Here is a 20526-nt window from a genome sequence, read left to right on the forward strand (position 1 = left end):
AGGCTTTTAACCCTCAAGTAAATGTTTTCAGATTTTTTTTTCACTGTTTACTAAGCTAGAATTTGGGCCTAAACTACTAGATCTATCTAAGATCAAGTTCAGATATATAAAAGACATATAGCTATGTCCACTTAGGATTAGTCTAGACCAAACCAACTTAAATCAAGCTCCCTATGCTGCCATTCATCTATTGCCTGCAACTCAACCAGATGGCAGCATTTGGATCTGAATGAGCCCTCTGGGGCTTCCATACGTGGCTCTCAGCTGGTTTAGTGAATTTAGATCTTTGAGGCAGTCCCTGATGAGACATTTATCAGGAGGAAATTGTATAATAGGTCTAATTGCAACCAACCAAATGACTCCTGGCTTATGAATTTGCTAGACAAGTGATGAGTAGAATAGTGAACCTCTCAGTAGGTACAGTGATTTATCTACTGTCTATGTTTTTATTTGATCCCCATAGAGATTAAAAAAAAAAAAAGGCATTGACTCTCCTGGAACAGGAGTTATAGGCAGTTGTGAGCTGCTACTTGGATCCTAGGAACTGAACCCAGGTCCTCTGTAGGAGCAGTAAGCAGCTCGTAACAACTGAGTTATCTCTCCAGCTTACCTGAGTGTTAATTTTGTTTTTAATTGTATCTAGTAAAATAATACTTTGATATATAAAAAAATAAAATGGAGTAAAACATTATCAATTCCAAAATTTCAGCTCAAAATAGAAATTACATTCTATAATATAACCCAATGTGTGGGTTTCATCATTTATTTCATGTGAGAAATTTAAATACATGTAATCCCTTTGATCTCGGTTATTTTAAAAAGCTGCACAATTAACTTTTTTAGGTTTAATTTATGCCTCCTCCAGATTGGTTTGATATTTAACCAAGCCTCAGGAATTTGATTCATTGAATCTTTCTTCTTTTATAAGCAAGGCTAACAAACTTATATTGGTTAAAAATCAGGCTTAAACACTAGACTATCACTTTTGGCTCACAACTGCTGCTTTCAGTCTGACCAAAAGAGTAACATGACAGTCCATTGTCCTAAGTTTGAGAACTCCACATAGCAGTCTAGGTTACTTAGCAAGACTTTAGGAAGGTATACCAAGGACGCCCCCCCCCTTTTATTTATGAAACAGAGGCAGTCCCGTTTTGTGTTCCAATCTCTTAGATTTTTCAATAAATTTGTAAATTTCTGGCTGAATTATTCAAAGAAGTTCATTGAGGTCAATGAGTTTTACTGTCTGGGACTGAGAGCTCCTGGTGGAATGGAAACCTCTACGCACATTCATGAAATAAGAACCACCTCAATTTGTATGTTGTATAGCTAGAAACTCACTTTCATTATTACTGTTCATAGTTGTCAGGTCTTTCCAGAGAAATAGAGCCAATGTGATCGATGCATAGATGAGTTATGTAGCCAGGTGTTGTGGATATAAACAGGTTTTTGTTTTGGTCCCAGGCGTGGGATGTGGGACTGATTCAGATGGTCCATAGCAGCAGGCTTTTTGCCTCATGCAGGTTCTGAGAGGAGCTCTTTGCCAGCTGCAGATAGTTTAAATCTGAGGACCCTGGAGAGGGAATAAATGCCAGAGCCCAGAGAGTATGGAGCTCTGAAAAAGCACAAGGCTGCTGCTGCTTCTCCCCTGTAACTCCTGGTTGCTGTTGTGAGACAAGAAGTTGGAGATCTTCTGAAAGGAGGACTGACTGACTGCAAGGAACCTGACAACCCTAACCAGTAGGAAGCATCTAAGAGAACTATACCCCCTCTCCTACTAACCCTTTCTCCTACCTGATGTTGGGGTATTGGAAGGGATTGGGGTGGAGTAAGGAGAAAAAGATAAAACAAATGTAAATTAAAGAGTTTTTTGAAAAGTAAGCCAACAGTTAGGTAAGCAGGTAGGCAGACAGAGGGGATCTACTACAGGAATTGGTTCGTGCAATTATGGAGGCTGTCCTGCAATAGTCCATCTAGGGAAGCTGGGAGCGTGGCTCACTAAATACAGGGGCTCCAGAATCTATCCTGAGAAACTGGTGATCAAAAGGATGCAAGTCCTCGAATTCCAAGGTCAGGATAAAAGGGATGGTCTAGCTATGGAAAACAGCATTTCTTTTTCCTTTGCCTTTATTGTTCTAGTTAGGTCCCAGACAACTGGACACTGCTCACCCACATCATATAGAGATCATCCTTCATCTGCTAAGTTCAAAGGTCTTTGGGAAACGCTCTGATAGACACACACAGAAATAATGCCGTTCTATCTACTGAAAAAGAATCATTACAGTAAGTGATTGACTCTAAGGATGAGATTGTTTGCTTGTCGGGGTGGGGGGAGGTGCTAAGACAGGGTTTTTCTGTGTTGCCTTGAGTGTCCTGGACTCACTTTGTAGACTCCCTGTGATCCGCCTGCCTCTGCCTCCCAGAGCACTGGGATCACAGGTATGGGCCACCACGCCCAGCTGTAGATTGGATGCATCTTCAAAAGTACAGTATGTTTTAATTGATGGCCCTATTTTCTGCGGGGCAGTTGCTGCAGCTATGCTTCTAGCATGAGGGAAGGTTCCCTTTACTCTGGTCTAGGAATTGGTCTACTATTTTATTGAGTATTACTTGTCAAACATTATTAGTTACCTACTAGAACTACGAGAACTGTGGCAGAAAAGAAGAAAGGTTCTTTTTAAGTTGGTGCTCTATGGATTTCTTTTGTTTTAGTTTTTATTTTTGTTTTGAGACAGGATTTCTCATTGTAGCTTTGGCTATCCTGGACTTGGGTTTGTAAATTATATTGGCTTCAAACTCACAGTGATCTACCTGCCTCTGCCTCCCAGAGTGCTGGGTTAAAGGCATGTGCCACCACACCCAGTGTGTATGGATTTCTTATGAAGCAAAGTAGATGGTGAATTTGAATCCTGGGTCTGCAACTTAGTATCAAATGTGAACCTAGATAAATTAACTTACCTTCTATAGTTGGTCTTTTTCTCATTTATGAAAAAGATAACAAAATTTCATTTAGTTCATTTGTGAAATGAATACACAGGAACATGCAAAAAGAATTAATTCTTGGCATAAAGTGGGTCGTCAATAATGGTACATAGTTAAAATTGTTTTTTATGTTTTCCCAGCAATATAAAACCCAGAGAAACATTTCACAAACAAGGCAATAACACACAAGTGGTAATGAACCAGTGAGTACCATAGGAGACCTTAATGTTGGGGGCACTAAAATGAAGCAAAGTCTAACACTTCCCAAACACTTTCTAATTACTTTAAAACATAATCTCAGGTGAGTGTCCAAAGTATCCCAGGCTGTAAGTCAAAACCAGTTGGAATTTCTTGGAATTCAGTACTTAAGACCCAAAGGTAAACAAGAGATTGGACAATAGCTGCAAGAGAAAAGGCAGTTTTAATGTAGGGGCCTGTTTTATACTTAAGGGTTTACAAATTCTCCTTGACAGTTGTGGTGGGAGTGGCTCTCTTGCAGAATTCCAAGGGAAATGGCCTTTGGATAATCTTGCTTGCCTTTGGAGTAAGCCACCTCAAGCATAGTTTTAGATGATTCTTCCCCAACTTTTATTTTTCCCAGGTGTCTCATGTCTAAAACCTTACTAGTTTTATTTATTTAGTTTATAAAGTTTAGCTTAGTTTAGTAATTTTTTTTGGGGGGGGGAATTTCACATCATGAACTCTGCTCATACTCACTTTCCAGTCCTCCCAGTTTCATCTCCTTGTGACTTCCGAAGAAGAGGAGAAGAAGGAGGAGGAAGAATAGGAGGAAGTGGAAGAAATTGAAGAAGAAGAAGAAGAAGAAGAGGAGGAGGAGGAGGAGGAGGAGGAGGAGGAGGAGGAGGAGGAGGAGGAAGAGGAGGAGGAGGAGGAGGAGGAGGAGGAGGAGGAAGAGGAGTTCAATTTGTGTTGTCCATATTCTCACTGAATTACAGTAATTCTTTCTATGTCCTATGTGAAAGGCAAATAACCTTGCTGTTGGTTAAAGTCCAACAATATGCTGCTCAACTCCCATTCTCCTCCTCACTGTATACTGTGGCTATTGCCTGCTTAACACAAGCCATAAATCTCACTACCTTGCTTGGGTTGTATCAAGTTTCTAGACTTATGTGCAAATTTCTTCAGGGAATGAATCATGTTGAAATACTTTGTAGAGCCATGCCATAAATCCCAGTACTTAGGAGGCTGAGGCAGGCAGATTTCTGAGCTTGAGGCTAGTCTGGTCTACAGAGTGAGTCCCAGGATAGTCAGGGCTACACAGAGAAGTCCTGTCTCAAACAAACAAACAAACAAACAAACAAACAAAAACATACTTTTTTTTTTCCAAGACAGGGTTTGGACCCATAGCAAGGCCCACTCCTGGATCATTTCATACCTTGCATACCAGAGTCCCTGGTAATGATAGATTAATAGAATAAAGCTCTTTTCAGACTCTTCTAAAATAAATCCACCTTTAAAAAATTTTATATTACGTATTATTTACTTACATGTTTTTGTGTGTATGTACAGGTGCATATGTATGGAGGTCAGAGGGCAACCTAAAGGAGGAGGCTCCCTCTTCCCACCATGTGGAGTCTGGAGTTCATCAGACTTACCAGAAGCACCTTTACTCATTAAGCTCTCTTACCAGTCCATTCATGGGTTCTGATCTGTGACGCTGTTATTTGACACACAATTGTATGTAGCTCAGGCTGGCCTCCAACTCACTATATAGCTGAGGCTGTACCTGCAGCTCTCAAGCTGGGATTGCAGGTCATGCTCTGCTTGACAGCTGAAATTCTAATCTAGACAACTACACTCCCACTTCTCTGATTTAAAACTTCTTATATTGTTTTTGTGAGCTTAGTGTTCAGTGGGGCTGATGAAAAGTTTGACACTGAAAGAGAAAAGTAATTTTTAATTTCCTCTGGGAACTTATTTTGAGGTGTATTCAATGTAAACAAAAAGAATTGCTGGAGAATTCATTATAGCTTTTAAATTGGAATGACTGGGGGAGAAAAAGGTAGGATTCAGGTTGTCACAGAGGGTTTAAATCAGGCCTCTTCCTAACCCAGAAGCGGTAGGGGAGTTCTTTGTGGTTCCAGGTACAGAATCTGCCATTCTATTCACGAGGAACTGACTATGCAACAGCTTGGGCATTTGATGTGACCAAAACAGACAAGACAAAACAAAACAAAAATCTGCCTCCTTTTGGACAAAAGGTTATTTAAGCCTAATTTAATTAAAAGGCAGAAGCTATTTTTGTGTCAGAGGACAACTTTGTGGAATTGGTTCTTTCTTTACATGGTTCCAGGGATCCAAACTGGCTTGCTAGGCTTCCTTGACAAGTACATATGTCAAGCTATTTTTACATTTTGAGCAAGGAAAACAGGGACACTGAATATAAAGGAAAACTTGAGTAAGCTAGTTTATCAGAATTGTGGTTATGCCTCTGAATATGAAATGGAGTCGTTATTTTTTTTTTTTATTCTCTGGGAAAGACCTGTGTTTGCCTCAAGTTAATGATCAGGTGACTATTATTTCCAGTATTCTGGTCTCTTAACAGGTAGAGGGTTAATTGGAGATGGGACCTAAGGAAACTTTGGAGATGGTCCAAAGTCAAAATGCAATTTGCACAAATCTTCTAGGAAGTTTCTAAGACGACTGAGCTTCCAAATGGATGTACTTAGCAGTATATTAAACTGCCTGGGACCAGAGTAAGATGTTGAGGGCTCTCCAGCTAACATTGATCAAGTAAATCAATGTGAATAAGGATTTACCAACGGTGGAAATATTCCGACATTTTCATAAAGTGATGCAAAACCCATTATTTCAGTCTAGAAAACAATGAAATACACTGAAAACACGAGTAAGGACGTCACTTAACGTTTAAAAGTGACAAGAGCCTACCTTCTTTTCCTTTACCACTACCAATGAATGATGCAATGAAAAGAACCGTTCCTGATTAAAAAAAAAAAAAAAAAGAAAGAAAGAAAAGGAAAAAGAAAAAAGAAAGAAAAAAGATGGAAATGGGCTTTATGGCCGAGGCTGTAGCAAGTCAACGCGGCGAACTAAGACCGAACTGGGCTACAGGGTGAAAGTTTGTTTCAAAAACACAAAACAACGAAACCCAAAACAAAAGGATGGGTGAAAAGAACCCATCCAAGAGAGGTCGGAAAAAGGGAAGCACAGAGGTGGTTGTACATTTGCCAAACCGTAACCCGGTCCTTTGGGTAAGGGCGTGGCCAAATTCCCCACAGATTCAAGTTTCCTCGCCCCGTCCCCACCCCCGTCCCCGCCCCGCCCCGCCCTGGTAGTCCAGCTCCGGAGGTAGGGTGAGGAGGGGGGGCTAGCAAAGCGGAACTTCCGGAGTTTGAAAAAACTTCCGGCGGGAACCGGAAGATTCTGCAACAGAGCCCCTGTCTCCTGATTCCCCAGGCCGGAAGGTGAGCTTTGCGTCTGCCCTGGCGGCAGTGGTTCGGGCTGTCCCGAGTTGGCGTTCGACCCCGGCGTTTTGGGGGATCACTTAACGTTGAGTGTTCGTTTGTGAAAGAATAGTTTTTAAAATGAAGTTTCGCCACATTTTGGTATCAGCTGTCTATCACACAGTCTACACCTGGAAAATCCTTTGTATGCACCAGCTGTTAGCGCTTGGTAGGCGTGAGAAAATGGGGCGAGCCTTGTTAAACTTTTATTTTTTTTGACCATAGAGTCTGAGGTGAGGGAGGAAGCACTTGCTTCTCCAGTAGTGCTCCGGCACAGAGGAGGCACTCGGACAGCTGAGGAAAAGGATGAATGAGAACGCTAAGCAGTTTCCCACACGGCAGCTTGTCGTTAATATATGTGCAATGAGAAACGGGGATAGTCTCGGTGCCTGTGGCCCTGAGTTCTAGGACTTTTGTCTTGTACCTCTACCGTTTGAGTAAAGCACTTCATCCCATTGAGTCTCAGGAGTCTCATTCATAAGAGCACAGCAAGGGTTTCTCAGAGTGACAGCAGCCACTCTCCTGCTAGGTAGGGCTTTCTTTCTTTCTTTCTTTTTTTTTGTAATCATGTGAGGATCTCTGCTGACATTTGAAGCACTTTTGGTCCCCTTAGGGAAACAGATGCCTTTTAAGGTTTTTTTGACCAGTGGTTCTCAACCTATGGGTCGCGACCCCTTTGGGGGTTGACCAGTCCTTTCAAAGGGGTTAAATATCAGACATCCTGCCTATCAGGTATTTACGATTCACAACAGTAGCAAAATTAGAGTTATAAAGTAGCAACGAAAATAACTGTATGGTTGGGGCTCACCACAACACGAGGAACTAAAGAGACTCAGCATTTGGAAGGTTGAGAACCATTGGGCTAGAAGGTTTCCCCTTTCAGAATATTGGTGTGAGTGTGTGTGTGAGTGAGTGTTCTTTTCTTCCTAGTTTCTCGTGCCTCCTCCTGTCACCGGAGCAACTCTAAATTTGAAATGTGCTCATCCCCACAGAGATAAAATAACTCAGAAGAGAGAATATTCCCAGTCACTAAAGAATAGGAATGGCCTTATGTACCAGCAACTTTTCCAGATAACAGTCAGTTTTATCCATGGCACTGCCTAACAGTGATCGAAATGCATTTATTTTCATGGAGACCATATTTTTCTTTTCCTTCCTTCCTTCTTTCCCTCCTTCTTTCCTTCCTTCCTTCCTTCCTTCCTTCCTTCCTTTCTTTTTTTTTTTGGCATGGTGTAGCCAGGCTGGACTTGAACTCATAGACATCCCCATGCCTGGGATTAATGTGTGCTGGGATTAAAGGTGTGTACCACCATGCCCTGCTCAAGAGAGCATATTTGAACAAATATTTAGTCAGCAAATACTTAGAGATCAGCTGTTAGATTCTAGGTTCTTGGGTACTGAAGGAGAACAAATGTATTCCTTTTCTCCCTGAATTTGCTGAATGGAGGGGATCAGGCAGAAAACAAAATGCTTTGTGGATTTTGTTTGTTTGTTTGTTTTTTTGAGACAGGATTTCTCTGTGTAGCATTGGCGGTTCTGGACTTGTTTTGTAGACCAGGCCTGCCTGGAACTCACAGTGATCTACCTGCATCTGCGTCCCCAAGTGCCAGAATGCTATGTGCTTTTAGCATCCTTTGTATATTACTGTGTACAGGATAGAAGGGGAAAAACAGGATACAAAACCCCATTTTAGGTAAAAGAATGGTTAGATCTAAGGGGCAAGAAGTAGCCAGATGTTTGCTATGAATAGGAATAGTGTATTTCAGGTAGAGTGAACTTGGTGTGGGAAAGATGGTGACTAGAAACAGGCAGGGAGATTAAGGCGTAAATGTAGTAGAAGTGGAATGTGTCATTCCTGAAGAGCATCTTAGTTTGAGTCATTTGGAAGCACAAGGTGGAAAGTCATTGAACGTTTTCAGGACATTTTAGGTGTAGGAGCAAGAGAGGAAGAGCTTACGGTCAGCTGAGAAGTCCGTGCAGTAGTCTAGGTAAGAGATGGAAACTACTGGGGTTTGTGTCCCTAAGTACCTAGAGCGTAATCCCCAGATTCATATGTTTGGAGGGAGAGCCTTTGCAAGGTAATGCAGATTAGATGAGCCATGTGATGCCTTCTGTTTCCGGATAATGCAGAAAGAAGACCTTTTTACCAGTTTCTGGAATTATGCAAAAGAATTTTGTTTTTATTAATTACCTCCCAGAGTCTCATCCTCTGCTCTAGCAATGGAAGACAGAAAGAGACTAGGGGCTAGCTGGAGCTACTAATGAAGTAAGATATGTTTTGGAGGAAGAATACATATAGTTTACTAATGGACTGGATTTTGGAGATGGAGGAAAAGAGATTCTCATTTTTGGCTTTACAGGTAACACTGGTGGACAGTGGACTCCTTATTTTGAGTGTGAAAATGTGTCTACATATATCAAAATTTAGCATATTTGAACATTTTAAGCATGGGCAGGGTATTTTGTGTTATAGCTCAGGGAAGCTGTTAGAAGTCTTCAAAATTTTAGCAAATGGATGGATATTGAGACTGGAAAGAGGAGTAGGAACAGGATTTAGGGAGAAATGATTATCAAGAATCCCAATATGTATGTGTCAAATTTGGGAAACTATGAGACCTCCAGAGGCAGTTTATTATATAAATCTGAATCATTAAAAAAAAGATTTATTTATTTAATGTTTGAGTGCTCTATCTGCGTGCCAGAAGGGAGTATCAGATCACATTATAGGTGGTTGGGAGCCACCATGTGGTTGCCGGGAATTGAACTCAAAACCTCTAGAAGAGAACCTGTGCTCTTAACCTCTGAGCCAATTCTCCAGCCCATAAATCTGAATCTAAGTCTGGGACAGAGGAATTAGGATTTTTTTTTAAACTTTTATTAGTTACACTGTATTCACTTTGTATCCCCCCATAAGCCCCGCCCTCCTCCCCTCTAATCCCACCTTCTCTCCCCCTTCTTCACGCAGTCCACTGATAGGGGAGGTCCCCCTCTCCTTCCTTCTGATCTTAGTCTATCAAATCTCATCAGGAGTGGCTGCATTGTCATCTTCTGTGGCCTGATAAGGCTGCTCCCCCCTTGGGGAGGTGATCAAAGAGCAGGCCAATCAGTTCATGTCAGGCAGTCCCTCTTCCCATTACTATGTAACCCACTTGGACACTAAACTGCCATGGGCAGGGGTTCTAGGTTATCTCCATGCATGGTACTTGGTTGGAATATGAGTCTCTGGAAAGACCCCTGTGTTCAAATTTTCTGGTTTTGTTGCTCTCTTTGTAGATTTCCTGTCCTCGCCAGATTTTACTATTTCCCACTTCTTTCATAAGATTCCGTGCACTCTGCCCAACAGGCCATAAGTCTCAGCATCTGCTTTGATAGTCTGCAAGGCAGAGCCTTTCAGAGGCCCTCTGTGGCAGGTTCCTAACTTGTTTCCTGTTTTCTTCTTCTTCTGATGTCCATCCTCTTTGCCTTTCGGGATGGGGATTGAGCATTTTAGTCAGAGATCCAGCCATACCACTCCTAGGCATATATCCAAAAGAGGCTCAAGTACACAAAAAGGACATTTGCTCAACCATGTTTGTAGCAGCTTTATTTGTAGTAGTCAGAAGCTAGAAACAACCCAGATGCCCCTCAACTGAAGAATGGATACAGAAGTTGTGGTACATCTACACAATGGAATACTACTCAGCAATGAAAAACAAGGAAATCATGAAATTTGCAGGTAAATGGTGGGAACTGGAAAGGATCATCCTGAGTGAGCTGTCCCAGAAACAGAAAGACACACACAGTATATACTCACTCATATAGACATATAATATAGGATGAACCTACTAAAATCTGTGCATCTAAAGAAACTAATCAAGATGCCAACAGAAATGTACAACTCCAGAAAGTGCTTCTCCGAGACTCTCATAGAGTGGTCTTAGTTGTGTATGTGCACTGTGATGCTCAGGTGACAGAACTGCCTAATGATGTGTTTCTCAGAATGTGTCCCTGTTTTGTGACACATTATCTGCACTTGAGACATGTCAGTCACTGAGATTTTGGTTACCCCATCAAGTTTTATAGACATGGGGAGGAATGGAGGTGAAGAAGCAGGTAAAGTGCAGTATACAAGTTCCTGAGAAGATACTTGACATAGGTAGTTGCATGCAAATGATAACTTCTTGTTTCTGTGTATACGCTTTCAAAAGTAGATCTATATGAAATTGGCTTGTATCCATACATATTTTCCTTTCTCATCTTTCTTTTGACTTATATTTTTTCTGTTTGTAACTAGATACTCATGTCTTATCCAATTTTCTGTGGTACATTGACTCTGGACTATTTACCAAAGAGGTGGTCCAAAGTATGTGTTCTAGGGAAACCTTTAAAGGCCCAAGGTTAATCTAAATGTTAACTGTGATGTTTAATCTTGGTTGCCAGCTTCACAGACCTGGGAAGAGGGAGCTTTCCCTCAGTCGAGTAATTGCCTTCATTTAATTGCCCAATGGACACGTGTGTGGAACATTTTCTTGATTGGTAATTGATGTTGGAGAGCCAGCCCACTGAGGGCAATGCCATCCTTAAGCAGCCAGGCTTGGCTGGAATAAGAGTGGTAGCTGAATGAAAGCCTGGGAGTAAGCCAGTAAGCAGTGTTCCTCTATGGGTTCAACCTTGGCTTCCCTTGATGGACTGACTCCAACCTGTAAAAGGAAATAAATCCTTTCTATATCAAATTGATTTTGATCATGGTGTTTATCACAGCATTAGACAATGAGCTAGGACATGGACTGGCCAAGGATTTATCTTTCTTTTTTTAAATACCTTCCTGTTAAGGCTGAAGTAGAGCAATAGTATATAATAATCTGGTATATAATAATCTGTGTTTTGAATTAAGGTGTAGTAGTTTTCCCTTTCAAGACCTCAGCTGCACTCCCCTCCCCCACAGAGGTCTGAAATGTTTAACAGTACTGAAAACTACATATACCCATGTTTCTTTCTATGTATACATATCTGTGGTATTATTTTATTTTTATATTTGTTTTATATATTATATTTATTATAGATAGCTTAATGTATATATTAGATACATTAAGAGATTAACAACCATTAACAAGACAGAATAGCAATATTGTAATAAAATTGTCAGCATTGCTGTTCATGTTCTTGAACTCAAGCACTGTGAGACAGTGACAGTTGAAGTGACTGCTAAATCACTGACGTGCAGAAATTGGTGTGTACAGAATTACTGCTGGGTAGAGGGATCATTTGTACTGGATAATTCATGGTGGAACAGGATAGAGATTTTATTCTGCTGCTTTAGAATAGTGTACAATTGGAAACGTAGTAGTAGTTTATTCTGGAGTTTTCTGCTTACTGTTTATGGTCTTGAGTTGATTGAGATAACAAACTGTATAAAGCCAGATCTTGGTGGAGGTGGTCTGATGCTACTGTGTGCTGTAGACTGGGATATAGCAGGGTTGTGAGCTGAGCCTGGGAAGGTTGCCTAAGGGGAAGTTAGCACCTTTAGATCCCCCCCCCCAACTGTTTTTTTTTTTTTTTTTTTTTTTTTTTTGAGGCAGGGTCTCCTGTAGCACAAGCTGGTCTTGACCTCTGTTTCTGTCTGACCTTGCCTCTTCTTCCCAGCACTTTTAGATTTTTATGCAGGGATCAGGTTTCCCAGGAAGAGACTTCCCATTCTCTTTCCTGGAGGACAAGGATCTAAGTGGTGGCTATTTTGTTTGTTTCTCAATACAGGGTTTCTCTATGTAACAGTCCTGGCTGTCCTGGAACTCACTTTGTAGACCAGGCTGGCTTCCAACTCGAAGAACTGAAGGCATGCACCATTACGCCCGGCTTGTTTGTTTTGAGACAGGGTCTGTTGTATGCCAGGGTGGCTTTGAACTCACTGTAGCTGAGAAAAACCTTAAGCTCCCTATCCTTCTGCCTCTACCTCCCAAGTGCTGCCCTGCCACTTCTGGTTTCTAAGGTGCTAGGGATTGAACCCAGGATTCCATGCACACCAGGCAAATACTCTCCTAGCTGACCTGTATCTCCAGCCCTCACTGGTGATTAGCAATCAGTTTGAACGCTTTCTCTGTATACAGTTGCATTTGTTGTCTTCTGCTGACTCTGTCCTGGGAAATAAACTTTTAGGCTCTTTGTGGGTTAGTTGCCTGGTAACATGCAGGCTAGGGTACCTAGAAAGACTCTTTGTCACAGTGTACCCAGCCCCAGATCCCTCACCCTTGCCCCTAAAGATTTCAGCAATCATTTCTGCTATCCATCTACCTTTCTTTCCTATTCATTTTGTTCATCCATCTGTCCTTCTCTCCTTCTTTCCTTTTTAAAAAATTAGAATCAAAATTTAAGGAGATTGAAGGACAAATTGATTTGGTTCTCAAATGCCCCAAGGACTCCTTGGGATTTTAATTTTTTATGTAATAACATCTATTACTTTTTTTGCATTTGAGTTTTCAGTCATGCCTAGTGACACGTGCATTTTCTCATCCTTGTCAACATTCTGAAGATGTCTCTTTGCTTTTTGAAGAACTTGGAAAGTTTTGTTTTGTGTAGTTTAAATCTTAGAGCATGGTTTTGCTCCTGAGGAAGGCGTGGGAGTTAAATAACTTGCTTTCCTTCAGAGGAGCAGCTATTTGTCTCACTACCATTTACAGAGTGAATGCAAAATCTTCCCTGACCTGGTTTGAATTGGCACCAACTTCCGCCTGCCTGCCTATCTGTCTGTCTATTCATCCATTCATCCACCCATCCCTATCTATCTGTTTGTCTGTCTGTCTGTCTATCTATAGATAGGATCTTACTATGTAGCTCTTGGCTGGTCTAGGACTCTTAGAGATCTTCCTGCCTCTGCCTCCCCAGTACAAGGATTAAAGGTGTGCCACATTCCTGTTCAGCCCTCTTTTACATTTTATTTTTATTATGGTAAAATGTCTATAAGAAGTCATTTTTGCCTCTTTTCTTGTGCTCAATAGCTAGAACTACTTTTTTGAGGAAGCATGACCCCCCCCCCCATAGGTATTCCTTGGTTATAATTCATTAGGGAGAGTGTCTATCCTGTCTGCTGCTAGGAGATTGTTTTTTACTGTTCTTCTGTTATATAAATGGTCTGCCTCATAATTCTGTACTCACTGTACAGAGCTGCTGGAAAGCATGCTCTTCTTTGTTTCAACCTCTTTGGTATTTCTGTGAGGTGTTACCACCTCTTATAAGTAGTGTTAGAACCAGAGGCTTACAATATGCAACTAGTCCAGGAACTTGTTTAAAAGATTCTAAACATGCCATCTATTGCAGTATTATGGTTTGACAGACATTCTTTGGGTAATAAATGCTTACCAGTTTAGGTGAATTTATTTACTTATGTGATGCCTCTTGTCATTTGTCTTAATTCTATTTATTTATTTATTGTTTTTTAGTGCAGGGCCTTTGACTATGGTAAGTATTTGTGATGGCATTGTGGTTAATCATTTATACTGCAGGAAGATGTTGTTTTGTTTTAGGAATAAGCTTGCAGCTGACTCAGTTGTTTGGCATTTGTTTGACTCCTAATTTTGTGAAGACACTTCAATGTTATGAGAAGCTAGAGAAGAGAAAAAATTCTTATATTTAAGAAATAGTTTAATAGATAACTTTATAATTTGACTGGCAGTGTCACCATAAAACAACATATGCAGAATACTTAAACCTTTAATTCTAAAATAAACCTGTAGGGTCTTGTGTTTTTCAAGAGATGGTCCCACTTTTGAGACCATTGGAACGCTGCTCAGTCTTCTTCTGATCAGCAGGCTACATCCTGTCAGGAGCCAGTGTTTGGGCTTGTGAATAAATCTTCTGTTTTTCTCCCTTCTATAGCATTTTCTAACAGCAAAGCTTTTGGAGTGTTAATTTTGAATGGAGAATCATTTTGTAGCCAGACGAAATGATAAAACTATTCATGTTATGCTGACTTTGTGTTCCATTTCTTCCAGATGTCTTCATTGCCAAGAAGAGCAAAAATACAGGCCAAGAATGTGGAATCCAAAGATGAATTTTCTTTCTTCTCTGAGTTGTAAGCATATTAGTGTAATATGTTGTTGGGGGAATGGTGGATATTTTAAAAGTAATGTAGTCTGTCACTTAGACACTTAAGTCATTTGAATTGAAGAAGCATGTGTTCTTCATCCATACAACAACTATTTGTTGCACTCATGCTGTGATCCAGGAAAAAGAAAGCAGATAACTAACATATTACTTAATGTTTACTCTGGACGGGGTAAAAGAAGGCAAACTGTTGTTTACATTGCTTTAGAGTAGCTCTTACTCATACGGCATTGACACTGTGTGTAGGGTCACCTTTTGTGTTGGTAGTTGCCTGATGCTTTGTAGGATGTGTAGTGGCATCTGTGGCCCTTACCAAACAGATGGCAATAGTTCTTGATGTGACAATCAAAAATGTCTTTAGACAGTTCCAAATGTCCCAGGGGCTCAAAATCATCCTCAGTTGAAAATCTTTGCTATATAACATATGCCTCTGACATTTGTTAAAAAACTAAGTGATTAGTGTTAGTTCATACTAGTATTACAAGATAAAATTAAAGCAGGCAGGGGGTAGGGAGCATGCTGTGTGGTTGTGGTAGAGGGACATTTTGGATACAGTAGTTCATGGTGTTCTTCATAGGATATACCAAGAGATCCATTTGAGATTTGCTAGTTGCTGTGGTTTGGATAAATGTCCCCCAAATGTCACTACTAGGGTAGTGGTATTTGGAGGTGGTGGGACCTTTAATAGTTGGGGCCTAGTCTGAGGCTCTTACACCAAGAGAAGTGTAGCAGATTCTTCCTCAAGATGTGAATGTGTTTCAGCAAATCCTGCCTTTGCTACCTGCAAAGACTCATCAGAGGCCCAAGCCAAGAGGGCAATCTGATTTTGGAATTGAACCTCCGAGACTGAGATAAATAAGCCATTTGTTAAGTTAGGGTATGTTAGTCTAGTGACCCAAAGCTTACAAGCAAGGAGTGTACCTCAGCAAGAGTTAGATTACGTTACAAACAGAAAGCAGCAATCACAAAGACACTGAGACAGCAATAAGTTGGTGTGTTTGGGGAGCAGCAAAAGCACTGCGGCCAGTTTGGAGCCATCATATCAGAGAGTGGTAGAAAGTAAGATTGGAATCAGTGTCAGTGGGATCTAAGAGCCTATATGAGGAGTGGGATCCAAGGGCCTCTGAGGAACAGGATCTCAGAGCCTCTGAAGAGGTGGTAGGGCTTTATTTGAAGTCAGTTGGGAAGTCACTGGAGTGCTGTGGGCAGTGGTCTGACCTGAGCTGACTTATGTTTGTATAATATTTTTATGGTTTCTTGGTGCATAACAGAGTATAAGGGGAGAAGAACAGAAGTATGAGGTGAAGCAAGGAGGTTGGTGTAGAAGTGAGAAATAGTCTGATTTGGATATATTTCTGAAGGTAGAGTAGAAAGGACATGGTGATGGTTACAGGCTTCCGGGGAACACTAGAGGAATAGATATGAGTGTTAGAACCAAGAATTCTTTTTTGCATTAGCAAGTTAGTAGTGATTGTTAGATATCTAGTTGAATGTAGATCTGGAAGGGAAATGTCATCTGGAGATGTAAAATTGGGGTGTCTTTATTGACCTGTAGAATAAGACATAAACTGGAGAGATAGTGCTGAGGACTAAGACATTTCAAGGTTGGGGAGGAAAAGGGGGAAGAGGACTGAAGAAAGGCATGGTCAGAACTTGTGACCCTCCTACCCTCAGACTCCGAGTACTCAGAAAATATCTGGTAGAACACTGGTTTTTAAATTATAGTTCACTTTGAATCCACTGTCTCAGTAGTGATTTTGTTTTTTGTTTTGCTTAGTCTCAAGCTGCTTACAGACCTTGAAAAGAACTCTTTGATGATGTCAGTGGTTTGGCCTGCCATCATTATGTCTTCTTGGAACATAATTCAACTGGGAAGTCGTTTAGTCAGGTTCTTGCCTTAGGGTAGAGCTGGGACCATTCAGGAACCCAGACAGCCTCATTGATTAATCTCAGGTCTTTCTGCCCACCTCTACTGGCCTCCTTAGGGGAGAAATAGAGTGAATCAGATGGGCTGGAGGGTTGTGCTGCCATTCCTCTTGATGTGAGTCTGATTCTTGGTGGAAAAGCAACGTAGCTACACCTGATCCCATCTGTTCAGGGCAGAGGTCTGTTCTTTGAAAGGAAAACTATTTTATTTTATTCAATAAAATAGTTGAAGGGTCTTGGTGCTGGCTTTTTATGCAGTTTAGGGTGTTTTAAAGGCTCTTTCTCAGTGCTTTCATTGGTTTGAATAACTTAGTACATTTTAAATGGATTTGATTGGCATTTAGGAACTTAAGTGCTTTTTATTGTTAAGATTGAAAGGCTCACGCTGACAATGGTATGACATGACCCATTAAGTTTCTTAAGGTAATGATTGATTTTCTGTGTCATGCCGGTGTGTGTGCATGCTCGTCAGGTGTGGGGAGGAGTGTGGAGAGACTTGTGATTTGTGTGTGTGGTATGGAGTGGGCACTCCTACGAGGCTCTCCAGTCACCTGTTCAATTCTTAGGAGTAATTGTTCACAGCCTGTGTCCATATCACTCCATTTTATATCACATATTTCCAGTTATTTAAGAAGCATATATCTCTTTCTCCCTTTGTCATCTAGTTTCATTTTTCCTGGAAGTTCTCCTGTCATTTTCTTCTAGGTCGTCTGGCTCTGAAGAAGATGACAAAGAAGATAGCATTTGGGAACCTCAGAAGAAAGTGCCCAGAAACCGAAAGCAGCCTGCTTCCAAGGAATCCAGACGAAAGCCGGGGTTGAGGGGGAAGAAGAACACCCCACAGATAGATGATGTGTCTAAAGACATGGCTGTTAAGGTGGAGCTGGTAGGTGGTGTTAGATGTGAGAAGGCCTTTTTTTTCTGCCTCAAGGAGGGGCTGTTTCTTACACAGAGCAGGACAGATCTTGCGAATGATAAAGACTTCAAAGTGATGGTTTCCCTGGTCATAGTCTCAGGAATACTTAACCATTGCAGCACCTGTTTCTTCAGCTCTTCCACTGTCCTCTCTGAGGAGGTGTGCTATGTGTGGAAGTGATGGTTTGGATGGTGATCTCAGCAAATACCTGTGTGTATTATTAGCCAGGCAGCATGCTCAACATTTCAGTCTGAAGATCTTGGTTGATTGTTACAACCTTTGTGAGTGCTGCAGCTACCTTCCTGATTTTACAGATAAAGCCAAGGCAAGAGATGTTAAGTGGCTTACTCCTAGAACACAGATAGTGAATGATGGAACTGGGTTTCTTAGTCAGCAGTTCAAAAGCCAATATTCCTCTCAGGGGTACTTTTATATCAGCCATGCTTGCAAGAGTGATGTATGTACACTGAATGCTGGTTTAATAATTGATACTTACATCACAAGCACTTGAAACTCTTACTGGCAGCACTTTTCTTCTTAGAGGCCAAAGTAGGGCATTAAATAGAAACTTGCTTGATGAGCATGGGCTGAGAATAGGAATTAGACAAGCCTGTTTGGGTTTATTGATTGACTCCTGTGGTCTGTCCCTGGTCACCTCAGGGACACTTGCAGGGTGTAATTGTGTGGCGTTAAGGTAGTCTGGAGCACCATCTCACAGCAGGTTCTCTTGTCATGGGGACTGAGACACTCAGAATCTAGTTGTTGATTTTTATTTGCCCTATTCTAGATAGAAGAAGGCTGGTCATACTTGGTCTTTTATAGATTATTTTTGTTTCTTGGATGGCTTCCTTTATGATGGGTATATTCTTTTAGTTATGCCAATTCATTTGATTAGGTTGTGAGTTGTAGACCCAGCCATTTTATCTTCCTGTCTCCGCTTGGATCCATTATGTTTGAGTGCAGGTGCAGGCTCAGTGGCTGCCTACTGTGCATTTCAAGTATAAATGTGGTGGTTGGCATTGGGGTAGAAGGTACTTATTATGGTTCTCAGTCCTCACTGTCAGTTATTGTGGAAAAATCCCCGATAGAAGTTTAATTTTCACTGAAACATTCTTGGGAGCTGAGTTTGTGCTATGTTGCTTGAGTGATGGACAAGCCGGCCTGTGACTTTAAGCTCCTTAAGGGTAGCTCTTTGCGTTATTGCCACCATCCCCAGTGCTGAGATGACTGTCAGGTAAAGTGACATTGGTAGGACGCAGTGGAGCTGTGCATTGCTTCTTAGATACCTGTGTAGGCTGCTGGGCAGCCTCCTCTCAAAGCTAGCTCTGGTGCTGTACATTTGTTATTCTAGCACTTGGGAATCCAAAACAGAAGAATTGCTGTGAGTTTAAAGTTAGTCTGGATTCCATAATGAGTTTTAGGTGGCCAGGGATATAGTGTGAAACCCTATCTCAGAAAAAACAAAAGTAAACTTCCTGCCTTTGGCTGCTCCTGCTCTGTTTCTACTCCTGGTCTTCTGTCTGAGCAGATGGTAGTGTAGTCTTCTGAATTTCACAGGTATGTGGATGCTGTTCTTCTCCTTCTAAATGGTTGGCTTTGATCTTATTATATTGGTTATTTATCAGTGTCTGAATTTACTTAAACAAATCTATCTATCTATCTATCTATCTATCTATCTATCTATCTATCTGCCTATTTTAAAGACAGGTCTCATGTAGCCCAGGCTGGCTATGTAACTGAAGATGACGTTGAACTTCCAATCCCCTTTGGGATGGGGTTTTCCCAACTTAGCATAGTTCCCTTGATGTCCATTTAAGTTGTTGTGTGTATTGAATTTTTTTTTTTTAACTTCTGAGCAATATACCAGTTGGTTTCTAGTCTTGTAATTCTCATGCTTTCTCTTTGTGAATTATAGAATAGCCCGGTGCCTATTGTTGATGCCAATTTGGAAGAGAAAAATCATGAATTGCATATGACAAAGACTCTGAAAACTGCAGCAAAAAAACAAAAAAACACAGTGCAGAGGGCCAAGAAAAGGTTGAAAGTTGATGAGGAAAGCAGCCATGCTAGCCCCTTGGAAGGTGGAAATAGCAACATGGAGATGTCCTCAACAAGCACTGCAGGGGAAGGTGTGCACAAGAAGGAAGAAGGTGAAGACGACTTCACGTTTGGTCAGTCCCCTTTAAAGAGGATCAGGACCGAAGCATGTCCTCAGGGGAGGCCTGTCAAGATTCCTGACAGCATTACAGAGGAGGTGGAAATGAACTGGGACATAGTGCAGGTAAGTGCATCCTTGTATCACTTGTGTGCTGTGAGTCCTGGACTGGCACACATACTGTGGTCACTAACGGAAGTGCTGGCAGTTTTGACCTCCCTTTTCAGTTTGCCAGTGATTTCTGGAATCAAGCTGTGGCCACTGTTTGTAATCTGGCATCAGCAGCAGCTCTTTCACTGATGTGACCTATGCCCTTGCCAAGGGAGGTCGTTGCCCTGGTGTGTTCCTGCATATCACAGTGCAGGGAAATATTATAAAATCATAATATTTCACACCAACAGAGGAAGCCCTTAAAGGTTCACTCTACATTTTTGTTTTGCATTTGGATTGTATTTCTCTATAAAAGCAGTATACATGATTAAGTTCCTGGCTATTAAGCACGAAGTATATTAGGAACATGGACCCAGCAATGTTTCAAAGACAGTTTCTTTAAGAATCCTAACTTGAGGATTTCTCCCTGGTTTCCTTTCCTTTTCCACTGCCCCCATCCCCATCTTTTTAAGCTCCTTTTGAGAATGGCTCATGAGCAGTGAGCCTTAACCTTGTGTGCTCCAACATATTCTGGGGCCATTTCAGGCTAGATGAGGTTAACTGTTACTGTTATTTTTATACAATAAAACTCAATTTCTCTCTTAACCTGGCTTTCACCTAAATAATTTGAGACTTTTTAATATTTGTTTAATAATAAGCTTCATAACAAAACAACTGAGCAGCTATTACTCTTTTTAACCACCTAAGCTAATTTGGCTTCCTCCTAGCATACATCCCAGGGATACTTCTACTTTGTAGCTTTCCCTGCTCACTCTCCTAGTGGCTCCTGGACATCTCCTTGTGGTTATCTCCTTCTTCCTCCTCCAGCTCCTCCTTCC

General features: G+C 41.2%; 1 protein-coding gene across 3 annotated transcripts in view; it reads left to right on the forward strand.

Annotated features, from left to right (window-relative positions):
- The first annotated feature begins 6312 nt into the window (after positions 1-6312).
- Srbd1 (S1 RNA binding domain 1) overlaps positions 6313-20526 on the forward strand; it is a 161843-nt gene continuing 147629 nt past the window's right edge. For 2 of the 3 annotated variants that reach the window (XM_021652684.2, XM_060363421.1), the window contains exons 1-4: positions 6313-6425; positions 14429-14508; positions 17172-17352; positions 19298-19663. In XM_021652684.2, the coding sequence (XP_021508359.1) occupies positions 14429-14508; positions 17172-17352; positions 19298-19663 (627 nt within the window). In that variant the 5' untranslated portion in view covers positions 6313-6425. Of the gene's footprint in view, positions 6426-9512; positions 10180-14428; positions 14509-17171; positions 17353-19297; positions 19664-20526 lie in introns of those variants that run through there. The other variant, XM_060363417.1, reaches the window with a different exon arrangement.

The sequence above is a fragment of the Meriones unguiculatus genome, chromosome 1 (genome assembly GCF_030254825.1).
Source record: "Meriones unguiculatus strain TT.TT164.6M chromosome 1, Bangor_MerUng_6.1, whole genome shotgun sequence".
NCBI lineage: Eukaryota > Metazoa > Chordata > Mammalia > Rodentia > Muridae > Meriones > Meriones unguiculatus.